Source organism: Heterodontus francisci, chromosome 32 (assembly GCF_036365525.1).
Source record: "Heterodontus francisci isolate sHetFra1 chromosome 32, sHetFra1.hap1, whole genome shotgun sequence".
Taxonomy (NCBI): Eukaryota; Metazoa; Chordata; class Chondrichthyes; order Heterodontiformes; family Heterodontidae; genus Heterodontus; species Heterodontus francisci.
Window position 1 is genome coordinate 49569595 of NC_090402.1, and position 22325 is coordinate 49591919.

Consider the following 22325-nt stretch of genomic DNA (forward strand, 5'->3'; position numbering starts at 1 on the left):
GCAAAGCGGTCACCCAATCTGCGTTTGGTCTCCCCAATGTAAAGGAGACCACATAGTGAGCTGCGAATACAGTATACTAAATTGAAAGAAGTACTAGTAAATTGCTGCATCACCTGAAAGGAGTGTTTGGGGCCTTGGATAGTGAGGAGAGAGGAGGTAAATGGGCAGGTATTACACCTCCTGCGATTGCAGGGGAAGGTGCCATGGGAAGAGGACGAGGTGGTGGGGATAATGGAGGAGTGGATGAGGGTGTCGCAGAGGGAATGATCCCTTCGGAATGCTGACAGGGGTAGGGAGGGGAAGATGCGTTTGGTAGTGGCATCACGCTGGATGTTGCGGAAGTGGCGGAGGATGATCCTTTGGATATGGAGGCTGATAGGGTGGAAAGTGAGGTCAAGGGGAACCCTGTCACGGTTCTGGGAGGGAGGGGAAGGGGTGAGGGTAGAGGGGCCGGACACGGTTGAGGGTCCTGTCAATCACAGTGGGGGGGAATTCTCAGTTGAGGAAAAAGGAAGACATATCAGAAGCACTGTCGAGGAAAGTTGCATCATCTGAGCTGATGCGTCGGAGACGGAGAAACTGGGAGAATGAAATGACGTCCTGACAGGAGGCAGGGTGTGAAGAAGTGTAGTCGAGGTAGCTGTGGGAGTCAGTGGGCTTATAATGAATATTAGTAGACAGCCTATCCCCAGAGATGGAGACAGAGAGGTCGAGGAAGGGAAGGGAAGTGTTGGAGATGGACCATGTGAAGGTGAGAGAAGGGTGGAAATTAGAAGCAAAGTTGATCAAAGTTTTCTAGTTCCGGGCGGGAGCAGGAAATGGCACTGATACAGTCATCAAAGTACCGGAAAAAGAGTTGGGGGAGGGATCCTGAGTAGGACTGGAACAAGAAATGTTCGACATATCCCACAAAAAGACAGGCATAACTAGGACCCATGCGGGTACCCATAGCGACACCTTTTACTTGAAGGAAGTGAGTGGAGTTGAAGGAGAAGTTGTTCAATTTGAGAACAAATTCAGCCAGGCAGAGGAGGGTGGTGTTGGATGGGGACTGGTTGGGCCTCTGTTCAAGGAAGAAGCGGAGAGCCCTCAAACCGTCCTGTTATTGTTAAAGTCAACAATTATTGTAGAGTATGTTAGTACATGTGTGTGTGCATGTGATTGTATGTATGTGTGTGCGTTGTTTTAAGTGTACATGTGTATGTTTGAGTGTGCATGGGTGTGTGTCTGTACAGAAGGTATGCATGCATTTTTAATGTGCATGTATGTGTTTGTGTTGCACACGTGTATGAGGGTGCATGTGCAGGCACAGGCGCACGCGTAATTGCCTGAATGCCTTTGCCCATGTGAGTGGCATCTATGTGAGTATAAGTGGTGTGTGCATGCATGTGTGTCTGAGTGTGCGTGTGTGTTTGTGTGTGTGTGTGTGTGGGAGGGGGTTGCAATGTCAGCAGGTCAGGCAGCATCTGTGGGGAGAGCAACAGAATTAACATTTCAGGTTATTGACCTTTCATCAAAACTGGAAGATGTTTGAGACATAACAGCTTTTAAGCAAATAAAGTTGTTAAATCGCATGTTAAGACTGGATTGAAGATTCTCATGGCAAATGGAGACGTGGAGGGACTGAAGTTCCTGAAGTTTCTGGGGTCCTGAATGTCCTCATCCTCCTACACTGTTCCAGTGAAGCTCAATGGAAGCTCCTGAAGGTTGTTGGAAGAGGGACTGGATGTTCTTAGTGGGGGATGGAGGTGTAAAGGGATTGAAGGTCTTGGAGGGGTTAGAGGTGTAGAGGGACTAGATGTTCTTGACGAAAAGGAGATGGTTAGGACCAGGAAACTAGAATTGTTAAAGTGGCAAGAGATGTTCGAAGGATCGTGGCTGTAATTTGGAAAAGACTGGACAAGGGGAGAAAAAAATAGAGTTGAGATAGAAAGAAATAAGTTCCAAATGGATGAAAGAGGCTGAAATGATGGTTCTACCATGGCAGTCCTATTCATGGATCTTGGTAAGGAGGTAGATGCAAACTGTGCAGGGTTGAGGGACTATGAAGTTGTAGACCATGGAGGGAAGATCGTCAGAGAAGATGAGATCAGTGATAGTCTGGGAAATGATGGCTTGATGCTCGGTGGTGAGGTTGTGCTCCGGGGGAAGATAGGAGGTGCAAGGTGGAGGTCTGTTCAACAAACAACAACAGCACAAACAGGTTTAATGACAATGTCAGGGTTGTACCTGAGAGAACAGAGTCCTGCAAGTTCAGAGGGAGTTAGGTTAGAGTGAGTGTGGGGAGCATAGAAATTGAGACAGCTAATGTCACACTGGAAGTTCCCAAAGTAAACAATTAAGAGGACAACAGGCCAGAGGGAAGGGTCCAGGGGACGAAGAATTCTGAAGATGGGTGAAAGGGTTCGTTATGTGGGGCAAAAACTCCTGGCCACAGTAATGGCCACAGAAGTGGATGCAATGGAAGAAGAACTTAGCATTGTGCCGAGCTTCAAATTCATTGAGTTGGGGCATAAGAGGATGAAGCTGAGGCCTTAATTGAGAACTGATCATTTAGGGTCAGAGAGGGGTAGCTGTGAAAAGTGAAGGGGAAGAAGGATCAGAAGGGATGCTGGTCTCCAAATGGTGTTGAAGTTTGCAATTCTTGACACCTGACAGGAAGAGAAAAAGCTTTTAGACCAAATGCCGGATGAGGCAAAGGATGAAATGGAACTGAGGACCAGGTCATCTCTGAGACAGAGTGTGTCATGGCTGCTGAAGAGAAAGGTTGAGACATGACTATGACAGTGCATGGTGTTAATTGTGGACCTCAGGAAGTGGTGAGAGCAGGTGAGCAAAGGAGGCTGGCATTCCCAGGCTATTTGGATATTTACAGTGATGAGGCATGAATGGATGTACAGAGAATGGATGTAACCAGAAGAAGGTTAGAAGATAAACACACTTACCAGTTTCAGAGGAAAATCCAGGATTGCTGTAATCATAATCTTTAATTTCCTCATACCAGGCATCCACTGGATCCTTGCCTGAAATGAAACAATTTGTCAATATTGCTTCGTGAAATAAGAGATTTCAACAGCATACTTAAAGCAAGAGAAGTCTGGAAACAGCTGTACACTACAGGTAAGGTAACAGGTCATATCACAATCACCTTAAAGAATAACACAAGTCACTGCCCACATAGTCTGTAAACAATGGAGAATAAGACAGGTCACCTCCTGTAAGATAACAGATTACTTCGGTTCATTCTTTATCATACGCTATTTTATCCAGTCAAGATTCACTTTATTACTGAAGCTGACACTGGTTACAAAAGGAATGAATGACAGTAATTCAACCTTAACTTAGAGAGCAATGCTCCAAGACTTCAAGCTGATCAGATCCTCAGTCTTGGGAGCTGGTCTGATGCGTCAAATTCTGTTCATTCTTTGCCAGTGTTTCTAGACATCCGCTTACGTTTCCTCTTCATCAGAATCTCTTGATTATGGGTGCGCACATTAGTTTGGGTGTCATGCCTTTTGTACACCTCATCTCTCCTTTCATGTCTATGTCTACATCAAACAAGCTCCGATTAACAAAGGGATAAAGTTCTGTAGTCACTGTTTTATACAATATATTTGAGTGGTGTTAATTTAATGATATGATTTCATCACACACACGGGTTTGTTGACACACTTCCTTCTGATAATCATCTGGCCCTTTGAGTTGTTGTATGTGGCATAAACATCAATTTGCTTTGAAGTTTCAGCGTTTTCTCATGACCTTATGGCAAGAGGCTCTTACACATAGCAGACAAGCAGATGTTACTGAAGGATCAGAAACCCTTCAATCCCTCCTCAAGTGGAAATGGACTATGTCCAATATCCACTTTCATCATGGTCCTCCTGAGTACCACTCTCCATAGAAGACAGCATCAAGCAATCACTATTAAATAATGACGCTAAACCAAAATCATGCAACAATTTTTATGATTCAAAGCATGTAAGTCTTTAACATATTGTCTAAGAATCTGTTTCACTATTCAGATTAAAATAATGAGAATTACAATCTTAACAAACTAAATCACCACAAGTAACATCGACATAATCCACACTGAAGGATATTGCCAGATATTATACACAACTTTCCACAATTGAATTTAGGTTGCATGATAAAGGTGGGATAGGATGTCCAAATTGTACAACTGCCCTCAAGGCCTCTGCTTGTAAGGTGATGTTGATTTGCATCTCTGTTGTGTACTCAGACAGGGGTTAGGAGAACTTCACCTGCTTTGGTTTCCGAAGTTGTGAAACACAAAGTCAAGCAAGAATGCTCTTCTTCATTGTCTACAGATAGTATTGGCAGGTGACCTGTGTTATTCTCCATTCCCTACAGACATTTTTGGCAGATGACCTATGTTATTCTCCATTCACTCAGGTTAGAGTGGACGGGTGGCCTGTATCGTACCTCATTCATTTAGGACAATGTAGGCAGGTGATGTGTTATTTTCTACTTCCTATGGACAACAAGGGCAGGTGATCTGTATTATTATACATTCCTATTGACAGCTTGGGTAGGAATCCTGTGTTATTCTCCATTCTCTCAGGTTAGAGTGGACAGGTGACTTGCACCTTTAATCCATTGCCTACAGACAATGTGGGCAGGTAAACTGTGCTATTCACCATTTCCTGAAGACAGTTTGGGCAATTGACCTGTGCTTTTCTCCATTCTCTCAGATTAGTATGGATAAATAACCTGTGCTACTCTCTATTCCCTTAGGACAGTGTGGGCAGGTGATCTTCTTCAATCTCTACAGTGTGAGCAAGTGACTATTGCCTAATAAAAATCTGTGCAGCTGACCTGTATTACTCTCCGATCTCTATGGCCACATAGGCAGATGACCTGTGGTATTCTCCAATCATGAAAGACCATGCTAGCAGGTGACATTTGTTATTCCCCATTCCATCTAGGTAGTTTGGAGAGGTAACTTGTTTTGTTCTATCATTTCTTTTAGAACAATATGGGGCAGGTGACCTGTGTTATTCTCAGATAACTAAGGATCATGACAGCAAGTAATTTCTGTTATTCCCTCTTCCCTACAGAATGTCTGGACAAGTAACTTGTGTTATGCACAATTCCATAAGGACAATATGTGTGACCTGTGTTGTTCTCTATCGCCTATTGACTGTGCGGGCATTTCACCTGTGTTAATGTCCATCCCACATAGTTGGCAGGTGACCTATGTTTTTCGTCATTCCCTAAAGACAATGTGAGCAAGTAATCTGTGTTATTCTCCATTCCCTATGGAGAGTGTGGGTAGGTTCCTTGTATTACTCTTCATCAACAACAACTTATATGTATGTAGCATCTTTAACATAGTAAAATATTCCAATGTGCTTCACAAGAGCATTACCAAACAAAACTTGACACTGAGCCACATTAGGAGATATTAGGACAGATGATCAAAAGCTTTGTCAAAGAGGTAGGTTTTAGGAATTGTCTTAAAGGAGGAAAGAGAGGTAGTGAGATGGAGAAGTTTAGAGGGGGTATTCCAGGGCTTAGGGTCTAGACAGCTGAAGGCACAGCCACCAATGGCAGAGCAATTAAAGTCGAGGATGCTTCAGAGGCCAGAATTGGAGGAGTGCAGATATCTCAGAGGATTGTAAGGCTGGATGAGATTACAGAGATAGGGAGAGGCATAGCCTTGGAGGAAGTTGCAAACAAGGATGAAAATTTTAAAACTGAGGCTTTGATTAACTGTGAGTCAATGTAGCTCAGTGAATACAGGGTTGATGGGTAAACGGAACTTGGTGTGAGTTAGGATATGGGCAGCAGAGTTTTGGATGACCCCAAGTTTATGGGGGGTGGGTAGAACGCGGGAGGTCAGCCAGGAATGCATTGCAATAGACCAGTCTAAAGGTAGCAAAGTCATGGATGAAGGTTTCAGCAGCGGATAAGCTGAGGCAAGGGCAGAGGCAGGCAATGTTACAGAGGCAGAAATTGATGGTCTTAGTGATGGTGTGGATATGTGGTCGGAAGTTCACCTCAGAGTCACATATGACACAAAAATTGCGAACAGTCTGACAGCCAGACACGGATGGAGTTGACGGCTAGGGAACAGAGTTTGGGGATTGAGGACAATGGCTTCGGTTTCCCAATATTTAGTTGGAGGAAATTTCTGCTCCTGCAGATTTTCTAGTGGAGAGGTCAAGAGAAGTGGTGGTGAAGTAAAGCCAGGTATCTAGAGCATACATGTGAGAACTGATGCTATGTTTTTGGATCATATTGCCGAGAGGCAACATGTAGATGAGAAATAAGAGAGGGCCAAAGATAGATCATTGGGGGACTCCAGAGGTAATGGTGCAGATGCAGGAAGAGAAGCCATTGCAGGTGATTCTTCAGTTATGACTGGATAGATAAGAATGGAACCAGGCAAGAGCAGTCCTACCCAGTTGGACGATGGTGGAAAAGTATGGGAGGAAGATGGTGTGGTCAACCATGTAAAAGGCTGAGACAGGTTGAGAGGGACACGGAGGGATAGTTTACCTTTTTCACATTCACAGAGGATGCCATTTGTGATAAGAGTCTTTGATAAGTGTCATTTTGGTACTGTGGCAGGGACGGACACCTCGTAGATATTGTGGGCAGTTGAACTTTGTTACTCTACATTCCCTAAGTACAGGTGGGCAAATGACCTGTGTAATTCTACATCCATAAGAACACAAGAACTTAAGGACAGTTAGGGCAAATGACCTGCGTTATCCTCCATTCCCTAAAGACCGAGTGTCCAGGGAACCTCAGGCATTCTCCACTCCCAAAAAAGTGTGGTCAGGTGACCTATTATTTTTCAATACCTGAGGACTGTATGGACAGGTAATCTGTGTTATTCTGTAATCCCTTAAGACGTTATAGGTAGCTGACCTGTTGTATTCTCCATTCCTGAAGGGTAGTATGAGCCGGTGACCTGTGTTATTCTCCATTCCCTAAGGACAGTGTGGGCAGGTAACCTGTGGTAATCTCCATTCCTGAGAGTAGTGCTGGCAGGTGACCTGTGTCCATTCCATTAAGGACAGTGTGGGAATAAGAACATAAGAACATAAGAAATAGGAGCAGGAGTAGGCTATCTGGCCTCTGAAGCCTGCTTTGCCATTCAGTAAAATCATTGCTGAACTTTAACACCAACTCCACTTTCTCGCTCTATCCCCATATCCCTTGATTCCCTTCATGTACTAAAAACGTAACAATCTCAGTCTTGAATATATTCATCAACTAAGCATTCACAGCCTTCTAGGGTTGAGAATTCCATAGATTCACAGCTCTCTTACCTAAATGGCCAACCTCTTACCCTGACACTATGATCCCTAGTTCTAGATTCACCAGCCAAGGGAAACATCCTCTCAGTATTTACCCCATCAAGCCCTCAAAGAATGTTATATGTTTCCATGAAATCACTTCTTGTTCTTCTGAACGCCAGATAATACAAGCCCATTCTTCTCAATCTCTTCATGCACAGGCCTCTCTAGGAACTAGTCTAGTGAAACTTTGTTGTACCCCCTCCAAGGCAAGCATATCCTTCCTTAGGTAAGGAGACCAAAACTGTACACCGTACTCCAGGTGTGGTCTCACCAAAGCCCTATATAATTGCAGCAAGACTTCCTTACTTTTATACTACAACCTTGCAATAAAGGCTACATACTATTTGCCTTCCTAATCACTTGCTATATTGCATGTTAATTTTCTGTGATGATGATAAAGATGTCCATTCCCTACGGAGAGATTGGGCAAGTGATCCATGTTATTCTCCAAAAAAGAAAGCCTGTATGGGCAGGTGACCTGCCTTATTCTACAATCTGTAAGGAAGGTGTGGCAGATGACCTGTGTTATTCTCCATTCCCTAAGGACCTTGAGGGCATAGAAACGTAGGACCATAGGAAATAGGAGCAGGAATAGGCCATTCGGCCCTTCAAACCTGCTCCGCCTTTCAACTAGATCATGGCTGATCTTCTACCTGAACACCATTTTCCTGCACTATCCCCATATCCCTTGATGCCTTTAAGATCTAGAAATCTATCGCTCTCTACCTTGAACATACTCAATGACTGAGCCTCCATCATCCTCTGGGGTAGAGAAATCCAAAGATTCACCACACTCTGGGTGAAGAAATTCATCCTCATTTCAGTCGTAAATGGCCTACATCTTCTTCTGAGACTGTCTCCCCTGGTTCTAGACCCTCCCCAGCCAGGGGAGACATCCTTCCTGCATCTTCCCAATTGAGCCATGTAAGAATTTTATATGCCTCAATGAGATCACCTCTCATTCTTCTAAATGTTGGTGAATATAGGTCCAGTCTCCTCATAGGACAATCCCACCATCCCAAGGATCAGTCTGGCAGGAAATCTGTGTCAATCATTAATTGCCAAGAACAGTGTAGACAGCAAGCTATATTATTCTCCAGTCCCAAATTACAGTGTGGGCAAGTGACCTTTGTTTTTCCCATTCCCAAAATACAGCGTGGTAAAGTGATCCATGAAAGTTACCATTACCTAAAGACAGTGTAGGCAGGTGACCTATCATATTATTTATAACTTAAGGGCAATGAGGGTGTTATTCTCCATTTCCCAGGGACAGTGGCAGATGGTGACCTGTGTTAGTCTACATTCTGTAAGAACAGTGTGGGCAGGTGACCTCTGAACTTTCTCTAGTTCCTAGTGTGGGCAAGTGATCTTTATTATTCTCCATTCTTAAGGACAGACTGGGCACATCATCTCTGTCATTCTTCCATCCCTGAAGACAGTGTGGGCAGGTGACCTATGTTATTCTGCATTCTTAAGGACAGACTGAGCATGTGATCTATGTTATTCTCTACTGTTTAAGGACAGTGTGGTCAGGTGATCAACGCATTTCTTCAATGTGGGCTACTCAAATTGAAACCAGGCAAGCCAAGCAATGAACCAGGAAGCTATAGCCCAAAATCACTCCTGTGTACAACCTATAAACTCCTGTAATGTATCATCCTCCAGAGAATCACCCCTCTTGTTGATTCAGTGATCCCCAAAGAACAGGCAGGATTCCTGCCTAATTGCATGTGCTACAGACCATGATTTGGCCCTTCAAGGCCAGATTCCAGAAGAAATTCAAGAATGGTGCAGACTTTGTAGGCCTGTCATTGACCTATGACATGGTCTGGATTAAATAACAGATGCTGAAGCTTGCAAGGGTTTTCTCAGCCTCAAAGTACTACACCTACTATAGACGATGCTGATGAATAGGCGGCTATGTGTCCACTTAGGCGACAAAGTCACCTCGCCTCAGTTCCTCAAAAATGGATTGCCACAAGTCTCAGTGCTCATGTTGCAGCTTTTCAATGTCTCAACGAGAGATATGCTACCAGCGACATTGCGCAAATTTGAATATGCGGATGACCTTACCCTGGCAAGACAAGCAGCCACCTTCAACGACATTGAGTTCACCTTGAATAAGGACCTAAACACAATGGAGGAGTATTTCCAGAAATGGAAGCTCAAGCCAAAACCCCACAAAACAACAGTAACTGCATTCCATCTGGATAACAGAAACACTAAGCGCACCCTGAAAGTGACTTTCTGTGGCAATACTGTGTGACATGGTTCCACTCTGACCTATTTTGGAGTGAAGCTGGACCATGTGCTAACCTTCCTCGACCACCTCAAGAAAGTAGCCGCCACGGTAAAGACAAACTCCAGGGAATATAGTCACATTCTACTCAATCACTTTTCATAGGACATCCCTCTTATGTCAGGAATCAATCTAGTGTACCTTCATTGCACCCCCTCTAAGGTAAATCTATCCTTCCTCAGGTAAGGAGACCAAAATTGTTGACAGTTTTCTAGCTGTGGGCTCACCTAAGCCCTACATAATTGCAGTAGGATTTCCTTACTTTTATACTCCAATCCCCTTGCAATAAAGGCTAACATACAATTTGCTTTCCTAATTTCTTGCTGTACCTACATGTTAACTTTCTGTGATTCATGTACAAGGACACCTAATCACTCTGAATATCAGTATTTACCAGTCTCTCACCTTTCAAAAACTATTCTGCTTTTTCATTCTTCCTACCAATGTGATTAATTTCATACTTCCGCACATTATACTCCATCTGCCATGTTCTTGCCCACTCACTTAATTGTTTTAGAGTCATAGAGTTATACAGCACAGAAACAGGCCCTTCGGACCATTTTGTCTGTGCTGGCCATCAAGCACCTAACTATTCTAATCCCATTTTCCAGCACTTTGGCCCATAGCCTCGTATGCTATGGTGTTTCAAGTGCTCATCTAAATACTTCTTAAATGTTGTGAGGGTTCCTGCCTCTACCACCTCTTCAGGCAGTGCGTTCTAGATTCCAACCACCCTTTTTGAGTGAAATTTTTTTTCCTCAAATCCCCTCTAAACCTCCTGCCTTAAATCTATGCCCCCTGGTTATTGACCCCTCTGCTAAGGGAAAAAGTCTCTTCCTATCTAACCTATCAATGCCGCTCATAATTTTGTATATCTCAATCATGTCCCCCCTCAGCCTTCTCTGCTCTAAGGAAAACAACCCTAGCCTTTTCAGTCTATCTTCATAGCTGAAATGCTCCAGCCCAGGCAACATCCTGGTGAATCTCCTCTGCACCCTCTCCAGGGCAATCACATCCTTCCTTTAGTGTGGTGCCCAAAACTGTACACAGTACTCCAGCTGTGGCTTAAGTAGCGTTTTATACAACACCATCATAACCTCCCTGCTCTTATATTCTATGCCTTGGCTAATAATGGCAAGTATCCTGTGTGCCTTCCTAACCACCTTATCTACCTGTGCTGCTGCCTTCAGTGATCTATGGACAAGTACACCAAGATCCCTCTGACCCTGTGTACTCCCTAGGGTCCGACCATCCATTGTATATTCCCTTGCCTTGTTAGTCCTCCCAAAATGCATCAGCTCACACTTCTCAGGATTAAATTCCATTTGTCACTGCTCCGCCCATCTTACCAGCCCATCTATATCGTCCTGTAGTCTAAGGCTTTCCTCCTCATTATTCAAAAAACCACCAATTTTCGTGTCGTCTGAGAACTTACTTATCATACCTCCTATATTCACGTCTAAATCATTACTGTACACTACAAACAGCAAGGGTCCCAGCACCGATCCCTGTGGTACACCACTGGTCACTGGCTTCCATTCGCAAAAACAACCTTGACCATCACCCTCTGCCTCCTGCCACTAAGCCAATTTTGGAACCAATTTGCCAAATTGTCTTGGATCCCATGGGCTCTTACCTTCTTAACCAATCTCCCATGTGGGACCTTATTAAAAGCCTTACTGAAGTCCATGTAGACCACATCAACTGCTTTACCCTCTTCTACACATCTAGTCACCAGCTTGAAAAATTCAGTCAAGTTAGTTAGACACAATCTCCCCCTGACAAAGCCATGTTGACTATCCTTGATTAATCCCTGCCTCTCCAAGTGGAGATTAATCCTGTCCCTCAGAATTTTTTCCAATAGTTTCCCTACCACTGATGTTAGACTCACCGGCCTGTAATTATCTGGTTTATTCCTGATACCCTTCTTGAATAATGGTACCACATTCGCTGTCCTCCAGTCCTCTGGTACCTCTCCTGTGGCCAGAGAGGATTTGAAAATTTGTGTCAGAGCCACTGCTATCTCCTCCCTTGCCTCACATAACAGCCTGGGATACATCTCATCTGGGCCTGGGGATTTATCCACTTTTAAGCCTGCTAAAACAGCTAATACTTCCCCCCTTTCTATGCTAATATGTTCAAGTATATCACAATCCCCCTCCCTGATCTCTACCCCTACATCGTCATTCTCCACAGTGAACACAGATGAAAAGTAATCATTTAAAACCTCACCTATGTACTCCGGCTCCACACACAGATTGTCACTTTGGTCCCTAATGGGCCTTACTCTTTCCCTGCTTATCCTCTTTCCCTTAATATACTTATAAAATGTCTTAGGGTTTCCTTTATCTTGCCTGCCAGGTTTATATCCCTTTGCAGCCACTTTCCATCCTCCTTACAGCTTACCTTTTCACCTAGCTTTGTATCGCAAACAAACTTGGATACATCACACTTGGCCCCTTCATCTAAGATATTAATATAGATTGTAAATAGCTGAGGCTCAGTACTGATCCTTGCATCATTCTAATAGTTACAGCCTGCCGACCTGAAAATGCCCCATTTATTCCAACTTTCTGTTTCCTGCTCATTAACCAATTCTTAATCCATCTCAATGTATTACCCCCAATCCCAAGAGCCCTAACCTTGAGTAATAACCTCTTGCCTGGAACATCATCAAATGTCTTCTGAAAATCCAAATATACTACATCCACTGGTTCCCCCTTATTTAACCTCACAGTTATACCCTCAAACAGATTTGTTAAAACACAAGTTTGCTTTTGTAAAACTGTATTGAGTTTGCCCAATCATATTATTTTCCAAGTGCCCTGTTACTATGTTCTTAATGATATATACTAGCATTTTTCCATTACTGATATAAGGCTGACTGGTCTATAGCATACTGCATTCTCTTGCCCTCCTTTCTTGCACAGCGGGATTATATTTGCTACCTTCCAATCCATGCGGGCTATTCTCGAATCCAGGGAATTCTGGAAGATCAAAAACAATGCATCTACTAGCCCTGTAGCCTCTTTTAAAACCCTAGGATGGATGTAGGCGAACAGATCCAAGGGATTTGTCAGCTTTTAGTGCCATTAATTTCTCTCGTACTTTTTCTTTACTAATATTAATTACTTTAAGTTTCTCACTCATTAGATCCTTGGTTTCCCTACAATTTCCGGTATGTTTTTTGTGTATTCTACTGTTAAGACATTTGTTTAATGTCTCTGCTGTTTCCATATTTCCCATTATAAATTTTCCTGTCTCTGCCTGTAGGGGACCCATGTTTATTTTCACTAATCTCTCCCATTTCAGATACTTGTAAAAGCTCTTACAGCCTTTTTTTTTATATTCCTGGCTAGTTTACTCTCATTCTATTTTCTTTCTCTTTATCAATTCCTTGGTCATGCTTTGTTGATTTTTAAAACCATTCCAATCTATGGGGTTACTACTCTTTTTGGTAACATTACATCAACTTCTCCAGTCAGCCATCGCCGTCCCACTTTTCCAGTGGAGTTTTATTCCTGCAAGTAATGTATAGTCATTGAGAATTATAAATTATTTAAAAGTTTTTCCATTGTTTATCACCCATCATATCTTTTAATCTAATTTCCCAATCTACCTCAGCCAACTTGCCCCCATACCTATGTAATTGGCTTTGTTTATAAGCCTAGTTTTGGACTTAACCAAATCACTCTCAAACTTAATCTGAAGTTCTAACATATTATGATCCCTTTTCCCCAGAGGATTCTTTACTGCAAGATTACTAATAACACTGTCTCATTACATAATATTAGATCTAAACTAGCCTGTTCCATAGTTGATTCCTTGGCATATTATTCTAGAAAACTGTCTCAAATGCATTCCATGAACTTGTCCTCCAAGTTATTTTTACTAGTTTGATTTGTCTAATCTATATGAAGATGAAAGTTCCCTATAATTATTGCATTACCCTTGTTACTTGCTCCTCTAATTTCCAATTTATACTCTGTCCAATATTCTGATTACTGCCAGAGGGACTATAAGCTACCCCCACTGGTGCTTTCTACCCTTTGTTATTTCATAACTCAGCCGTACTAATTTTACATTATGATTTTCTGCTCTAAGATACTTTCTCACTACTGCCATTATCTCATACTTTATTATCAGGGATACCCACCTCTGTTCTCATTTTCCTATCTTTTCTAAAAGTAAAATACCCTGGAATATTTAGTTTCCAACTTTGGCCACCCTGCAACCACGCCTCTATAATGGCTACTAAATCAAGACTGTTTATCTCTATTTGTGCCATTAATTCGTCTTTCTTGTTACAAAAACTTCATGTATTCAGATATAGTGCCTTTATTCTTAACTTTTTACTATTTTTCCCTCTTGACCTTAATTGCTAATGCCCTATTAAACTCTGTCCCTTCCTGACACATGCACTTAAATCTCTAATCTGTTTGTCACTATGCCAATTTGTATGTGGCTCAGGTAGTAATCGGTTCTGCTGTCTAATTTGTACCCTAGTTCCTCAAAGCCCCTCAGCAGAACCTTATTCCTAGTTCTTCCTATGTAGTTCGTTCTTACATGGGCCACAGCAGCTGGATCCTTCCCAACCCCCGACCCCCTCCCCCCACCGCTCCAAGTTCTTCTCCAGCCACAAGGAGATGCCCTTAACCCTGGGCACCGGACAGGCAACACAGCCCTTGGGATTCCCATTTTTGGCTGCAGAACAAAATATCTATCCCCTTGACTATACTATCCCTGACCACTACCACATTCCTTTTAGCTCCACCCACTTGAATGGTCTCCTGTACCACAGAGCTGTGGTCAATTTTCCTATCCTCCCTGAAGTCCTTGTTCTCATCCACATCAGTAGTAATGACATTGTACCTGTAGCAAAGATTAAGGCTCCTCCACCATTGCATCTGTGGTACCCGTACCTGCCTGAGTCACAGTCACATCCTCTTGTCCCTGACCACTAACCAAATCTAAACCACTACCTAATCTAAAGGATGTGACTACCTCCTGGGTCAAAATATCAAGGTAACTCTCCCCCTCCCTGATTCCCCACAATTGTCTGCACCTCAGAATCCAGTTCAGCAGCTCTGAGCCAAAGTTCCTCAAGTTGCTGAGGATGTGGTTGCCTGGGATCAAGCTGCTCTCCACAAACTATCACAAAATGCAGAGGCGGCATACTTGCTGCACCTTCATCTCTATCTAACCTTGTTTTATATATTTAATTATTAAAATTTTATGAAATTATTTCAAATGGTTTATTTTAAACAAATTAATCTGACTAAAAGGAACACCTCCTTCCTTCTCTGCAATGAATTCTCACTCACACCAAATTCTCAACTTCCCACTCTATTTAGAGACCACTTAGTTAATGTTGCAAACTATGGTTACACTCTGTGTCTTAGCAAATACCTGCTACTTTTATACACCTTCTGAACCACACCCACGTTACACAGGTTAGCTTCTCACATTGTAGCAGCTTTGATTTTGTAGAGAAGCTTCTTGTGCGGGAACCTTATCAAAAGCTTTTTGGAACTCTAAGTACACAATGTCTACTAGTTTCCCTCATCCACCATCTTCATGCTTTCTTCAAAAATACATTCAGATTTGTAAGGCATGACCTCCTTCTTAAGAAGTCATGTTGGTTGTCCCTCATATGGGTGACTGTCTCGATCTAAGCAATCATATTTTGCATCCCTAATGATTCCCTCAAACATCTTTCCTATTAGTGATTTCAAACTCATGGGCCTATAGTTACCTGAGACAGTTTTATCACATTTTTAAAGATAGGGATTACATTAGCCTCCTTCCAGTCTACGGGAACCATCCCAGAGTGCAGTGAGCTATTAAAAATATGGGCTAAGGGATTGCACAGCACATGTCCCACCTCCCTGAGGAGAATAACGTAGGACACATGCTCACATTGTCCTTAGGGAATGGAGTTAACAAAGTTCACCTACCCACAAGCTCTTTAACGATTGTAGAAGATCACTGGTCACTTTGCTAATTTATCTGCAGGGAATTGAGAATAACAGAAGTCACCTGCCTACATTGTCCTTAGTAAATGGAGAATAACACAGTTCACCTGCCAGTAAGGCACTTAGGGAATGGAGAATAATGCAGGCCAGCTGTCCACATTGTCTGAAGGGCATCCAGTATAATATAGGTCAGCTAGTGTCATAGACACATAGAATAGTGCAGCACAGAAGGAGGCCATTTGGCCCATTGAGTCTGTGCCAGCTCTTTCAAGAGCAATCTAGTTAGCCCACTTGCCTACTCTTTCCCCATATCCCTACAATTTTTTTCTCCTTCAAGTATTTATCCAATTCCCTTTTGAAGATGTTTATTGAATCTGCATCTAGCACCCTATCAAACAATGCATTCCAAATGCTAAGCAATCATTATGTAAATAGATTTTCCCTCATATTGCCTCTGGTTCTTTTGCCAGTCACCTTAAATGGGTGGCTTCCCATTATTGACCCTTCAGCCATTGGAAACAGTTTCTCTTTATTTACTCTATCTAAATCCTTCATGATTTTAAACACCTCTATTAAATCCCACCTTAGTCTTCTCTGCTCTAAGGAGGACAACCCTAGCTTCTCCAGTCTATCCATGTAACTGTAATCCCTCAACCCTGGAACTATTCTAGTTAATCTCTTCTATACCCTCTCGAAAGCATTCATGTCCTTCCTAAAATGTGGTGCCCAGAATTGGACACAATAGTCCAGCTGGGGCTCAATTATTGTTTTATATATGTTTAGCATAACTTCCTGACTTTTGTTCTCCATACCTCTAATTATAAAGCTCAGTATCACAATATGTTTTATTAACAGCTTTGCTAACCTGCCCTGCCACCTTCAAAAATTTCTGTACAAGCACCTCCCGGTCTCTCTCTTCTTGCACCCCCTATAAAATTGTACCATTTAGCATGTATTGCATCTTCTCTTGCTTCCTACCAAAATGTACCACCTCACTTTATTGGCATTGAATTGCATCTGCCATGTATTTGCCCATTCCACCAGCCTGTCTATGTCCCCTTGAAGTCTATTACACCCGTCCTCACTGTTTACTACTCTTACAAGTTTCCTGTCATCTGCAAATTTTGAAACTGTGCCCTATACCCTCCAGCTCCAAGTCAGTAATATATATCAAAAACAGCATTGGTCCCAGTACTGAACCTTGAGGAACTCCACTGAGCAAGCCTAATTATGTAATACCTTATCACACTCCATTTGAAATTCCATATATACAGCATCAATTGCACTGCTCTCATCCACTCTCTCTGTTAACTTATCAAAAAACTCAATCAAGTTAGTCAAACACAATTTGCCTTGACAAATCTGTGCTGGGTCTCCTTCATTTATCCATGCTTGTCCAAATGCTTGTTCATTTTATTCCTGATAATTGTTTCTAAAAGCTTCCCTACCAACAGTATTAAACTGTCTGGCCTGTAGTTTCTGGATTTGTTCCTTTTTTTTTGAACAGAGGTATAGCTATAGCACTTGCAATCCTCTAGACATTTGGCAAAATCCCTGTAGCGAAGGAAGATTGTGACCGGAACTTCCACAATTTCTACCCTTACTTCCCTCAGTAACCTAAGTTACTTCCCATCTGGACTGGGTGACTTAGAGGGGGCTAAAATGGACAGCTCACGAAAACGAGTGTGGGGTTCATCATGCATGATTACATTGCGCCTGTTCAATGTGATCCAACTTCATGCTGCCTGCTCATTACCATGATTTTAGCATAAAGCCAGCACTATCAACACTGTTGAGTGGCTGAACAGCTCAGTAGGGGCCCCAAAATTGTGAAAGACTAACATGAGTTAAAGCTAGCCTGCACAACTTAAAGACAGGCTGCACCTCTGATGTGGAAAAAGAATTGAATATGGGCACAGCATGGGAGACGGCATACTTCAAGATTTTTGGATGCTGCACTGGAGGACATGTTGGAGAAACAAAGGAAGAAAGAAGTGCTTTATCCACAGGGAATCAGGACAATAGCAACAGGTGGAGAAGCAACAAGAGACTAATGATGAAAAAACACTGTGGCTTGGTTTCACACTCACAGTCACCAGCTCAGTTACTTGAACTACTCATAACTTAAGAGGATAGCACAGAGGTGGGATCTGCACTTGGTCAGACACTGGGCATGAGTGGACTGCAGCGAGTTTTGCTGCAGAGGACTCAGATGACCACTTCAATAGGGAGGGCTATAGAAGAAGGCTGAAGATTATTCACAGTGAAATGCTTTGTGCATTGTCAGGCCTACCAGAAAGACTGTGTGCAATATTAAGGAGCATGGAGAAGTCCAGCACTAAATTTGCACAGAGCTTGGAGCACCTGCCCAGAATTGCCCAGAATACCCTGAAGGATTGAAGAATAACACAATTCACATGCATACACTAGCCTAAATTTTATGGGCCCCTCTGGATGGAAATGGAGATGGGGGGAGGGGGTGGGGGGGGGGGGGAGATAGCCATAAAATAGCAATGAAGGTGGATTGCCCATTGCCTTCCTGTCGCCATGTAATTTTGTCAGTGGTGGGAAAGGCTGAATATGGTCTTCCCACATAGAGGCCAATTGAGGCCTTTAAGTCGCCAATTAATAGCCACTTAAGGGCCTCTTCCCGCCACTGATGGTAGAATACTAGATGGGGAGGGGTGGCCACATGACGAGGTCGCCTAGTAAAACAAGGCAGTCTCCTTGCGGGTTTTTTGGGGGGGGGGGCCTGGAGGGCCCCTGGTGGCAAAAGCCACCCCTCCACAAACAATCCTCTCCCCATCCTCAACAACCACCTTACCCCCTCGCCGGGGCTGCTGGACTGGCCCTGGCAACCCTGCCACACTTACCTGGGGTCCAGGCCTCTGGCAATGGCCCTGGTCATGGGCCTCTTGTAGTACCGGCAGTGGCCACCGCCCCCAGTGGCACTGATGATGCTACTGATCGGCCAGCGGGAGCCCTGTTCTTAAAGAGACAGGGACTACGGTGCCGGGCAGTTAATTGTCTGAATGCCATTAAATAGAGCCAACAGGTGTCTCCAAAGGGCCGAGGCGAGGTTCCCAATACCTTTCAGGCCCAGCGTTGGGACCGCCATCAGTTCCACAAAATTCAGCTCAGGTTCCTTAGGGAACCGAGAATGACACAGCTCACCTGCTTACACCCTACGAGAGGAACTGAAGTATAATACAGTTCACCTGGTTTTATAAGAATTGAAGAATAACACAAATTACCTGCCCAAACCATTCTTAGGAATTAAAGTATGACACAGGTCACTAGCCCAGACTGTCCTTCAGGAATGAACGGCAGAGTCAACATGAATTACGAAAGCAAAAGCACGTTTGACAAATTTATTAGAGTTTTTTGAGGTTGTAACTAATACTGTATATAAGGATGAACCAGTGTATGTAGTTTCTTGAATTTTCAAGAGTCATTTGATAAGGTGCCACACAAGAGGTTATTAGACAAAATTAGGACTCATGGGATTGGGGTAATATTATTAGCATGGATTGAGAATTGCTCAATCAACAGAAAATAGAGAGTAGGAATAAACAGTCATTTTCAGGATGGCAGGGTGTAACTAGCGGAGTGGCACAAGGATCAGTTCTTGGACCTCAACTATTTTACAAGCTTTGTTGGAACTATGTTGGGACTAAGTGTAGCGTATCCAGGTTTGCTGAAGATACAAAGTTAGCAATGAGGAGGACACAAATAGTCGGCAGAGGGATGTAGACAGGTAGGCTGAGTGGGCCGTCATGAGTTTCTTTGGATTCCAGTTTCTTGAAGATCTGTAGAAGGTTTATTAACAGCTAAACTAATACACACAATACAGAGCAGACTCTCTACAGAACCTTGGTCCAGGGTGTTATAGTGTAGAGTGACTGTGGCTTCTAGTCACATGACTACATCTTGGTACTTCGCTCATTAGCATACTGAGTTCTTAAAGGGACATCACGCTTAAAGCGACCATACAACATCCCCTTTCTTTCCAAAGATAAGTCTCGTATGCTACAAGTAAAAACACACAAAATTGGACGCTATCAAAACTGGTTATACAGGGATAGAGATTATAAAATTTACAAGAATAAAGATAGAGATTGTGAAATTTATGACAGCAGAATTTAACAGTCCATATATCGTTTCAGTGGTTTGACAACTCTTCCAGATCTTGTTATGGTATAACTTTCTGGTCACATTTGTGCGGACCAAAATGCAATAAATCGATTTTGAGCATATCTTCCATCTTGATGTCCATGCTGTCTACTTGTAGATCCAGTGGAACTTCTTGATTCTTGTTCAGATTTGACAGTCTGTTCAGTGTATCCGAGGTGACCATTTTGATAATTGGTTTATAGCAGACGTTGCAGTCGTACCCCTGTACTTTCACTAAAAGTCACTGTAGTTGAGGTGGTGCGCTTGTCAATGGTTTGCGCCAAATCATCTCAATGGTTTTTGGTCAGTTTCCACAATGAACTGCTTACTGATTAGGTGGTTGTGGAACCTTGTGATCTCAAACACCAGAGCAAGTGTTTCAAGCTCTATGTTTGAGTAATTAGATTGTGCTGAGGATAAACTTTTGGATCCAAATGCAATCAGTTTACCATCCTGCAGGATGCATGTTCCTAGCCCTTTCTGTGAGGCGTCAACATATAGGATTGTATTCTTCCTTGGATCATAGTACTGCAGGGCACAGGTTTCTTCTGACAATGCTTGCTTGAGAGACTCAAACGTATGCTGAGGGTCCTCCTGCCATACATATGGTGCGTCTTTCATTAAGAGCTCTCTCAGTGATGATGCTTTGTGGTTAGCACCGCAGCCTCACAGCTCCAGCAACCGGGTTCAATTCTGGGTACTGCCTGTGTGGAGTTTGCAAGTTCTCCCTGTGTCTGCCTGGGTTTTCGCCGGGTGCTCCGGTTTCCTCCCACCACCAAAGACTTGTAGTTGATTGGTAAATTGGCCATTATAAATTGCCCCTAGTAGAGGTAGGTGGTAGGGGAATATAGGGACAGGTGTAGGAATATGGGATTAGTGTAGGATTAGTATAAATGGGTGGTTGATGGTCGGCACAGACTCGGTGGGCCGAAGGGCCTGTTTCAGTGCTGTAGCTCTTAAAAAAAAATTTTTGGAATGTATGGTGCCAGGAAGTTGAAAAATCCAAGGCATCTCTGTAGATCTTCTTTGTCTTATGGAGTAGGCAGAGAACTTACATCTTCAAATTTGTCTGGGTCAGAACAGATTCCGCAACCTGAATAGATGGAGCCAAAGAAAATGATCTGACTTACATTCACCTTGCACTTCTTGCTGTTAAAAATCAGCTCTTCGTGATGAGCTACTACCATCAGTGAGTGAAGATTTCGATCATGTTCTTCTTTGGTTTTGCCCATTACTGTAATATCATCAGCAATGCATATACATCCAGGCACATTTTCTATAATTCTGACCATATGTTGCTGAAACAGATCTTGACTGACAGATATGCCAAAGGGTATTCTCTGGAAGCAATATATTCCAAATGGTGTTCTGAATGTGGTGACTTCCTGAGATTCCTTAGCTAGGTGTACCGACCATGTTTGGCATCCAACTTGGAGAAGGATTTGGCTCCTGTGAACTTGGGATTCAATTCCTCCAGTGTGAGAATCTTGTGGGGCATCTCTTTAGAGAGAGGTTTCGATGCCTTAGACCTAGACATAACCTGATTGCTCCATCTGTTTTTAGTACGCACGTAATTGAGCTGCACCAGTCTGTGTGATGATGCACACGATGGATGATGCCATTGCGTTCCATGTCATCTAACTCGTGCTTAAGCTTTTCTTGTTTGTGCAAGCTACACTTTCTGGGAGGGTTGATTGACAGAATTGCATCCTCTCGGAGGTGTAGTACGGCATCGCTTTTGCAATTTCCTATGGTGTCGAACCCGCTCTGGTACATTTATTGTAAGTCCTGGACTGACTCAATGTGAGTACCCTTGATCTCTTCTGCTGTAATGGGTACCTTGGTGATCTTGTGGATAGTCACAATCTTGAGGTCCTTACACGCTGGTAGTCCCGCCACTGCTGTTTTACTCATGTCTACCAGGTAAAATATTTGTGGTTTCCATGCCGACTTGCTATATCTGCATTGCGTTGTTAGTGTGCCACTGCAAGGAATAGGTGACACATTATATGCAGTTAACTTTGCAGTTGTCGGTTGTGTCATTAACTTCCAATGACCCCAGTACATATCCTTCAGGATTCCGAATGGTGGGATATTTGCACTAGCTCCCATGTCAATCTTAGTCCTGTGTGGGTGTTTGCCAACTTTCTTTGGGTACATAGTAGTAAAAGTTTCCAGTTGTTTGACTTCATCAACAAAAGGTGTAAGGTTCACAATGTGATATGCCTGCTCGACCTGTGGCTGGGAATCACTCCACCCTGAGTCTTGTCTCAGTTCTCTTTCGTTGTGGATTTTGTGTATCAGCTTGCATTTACACAGGTCTCTGACACTCTCCTTGATGCTGTTGCCATGCTGCTGTGCCTGTCGTCTGTTTGTTTGTATCCCATTGTAACTTATGGCTGCATCATTGGAGCCAGATTTCTTGCATAGGTGGGACCAGTGTCCTTTTGCACCGCACGCCTTGCACAGATCTCAAAATGCAGGACAAATTCCCGGTGAGTAGGACAAACCACACAACTTGTTTACTTTTTGTGACCTGGTTACCGT

The 22325-nt window shown here is 43.2% G+C and overlaps 1 protein-coding gene across 1 annotated transcript in view; it reads right to left on the reverse strand.

Annotated features, from left to right (window-relative positions):
- LOC137347478 (uncharacterized) overlaps nt 1–22325 on the reverse strand; it is a 179122-nt gene that overhangs the window by 87344 nt on the left and 69453 nt on the right. Inside the window, exon 7 of the mRNA XM_068011924.1 lies at nt 2946–3023. Within this exon, the coding sequence (XP_067868025.1) occupies nt 2946–3023 (78 nt within the window). The remainder of the gene's footprint in view (nt 1–2945; nt 3024–22325) is intronic.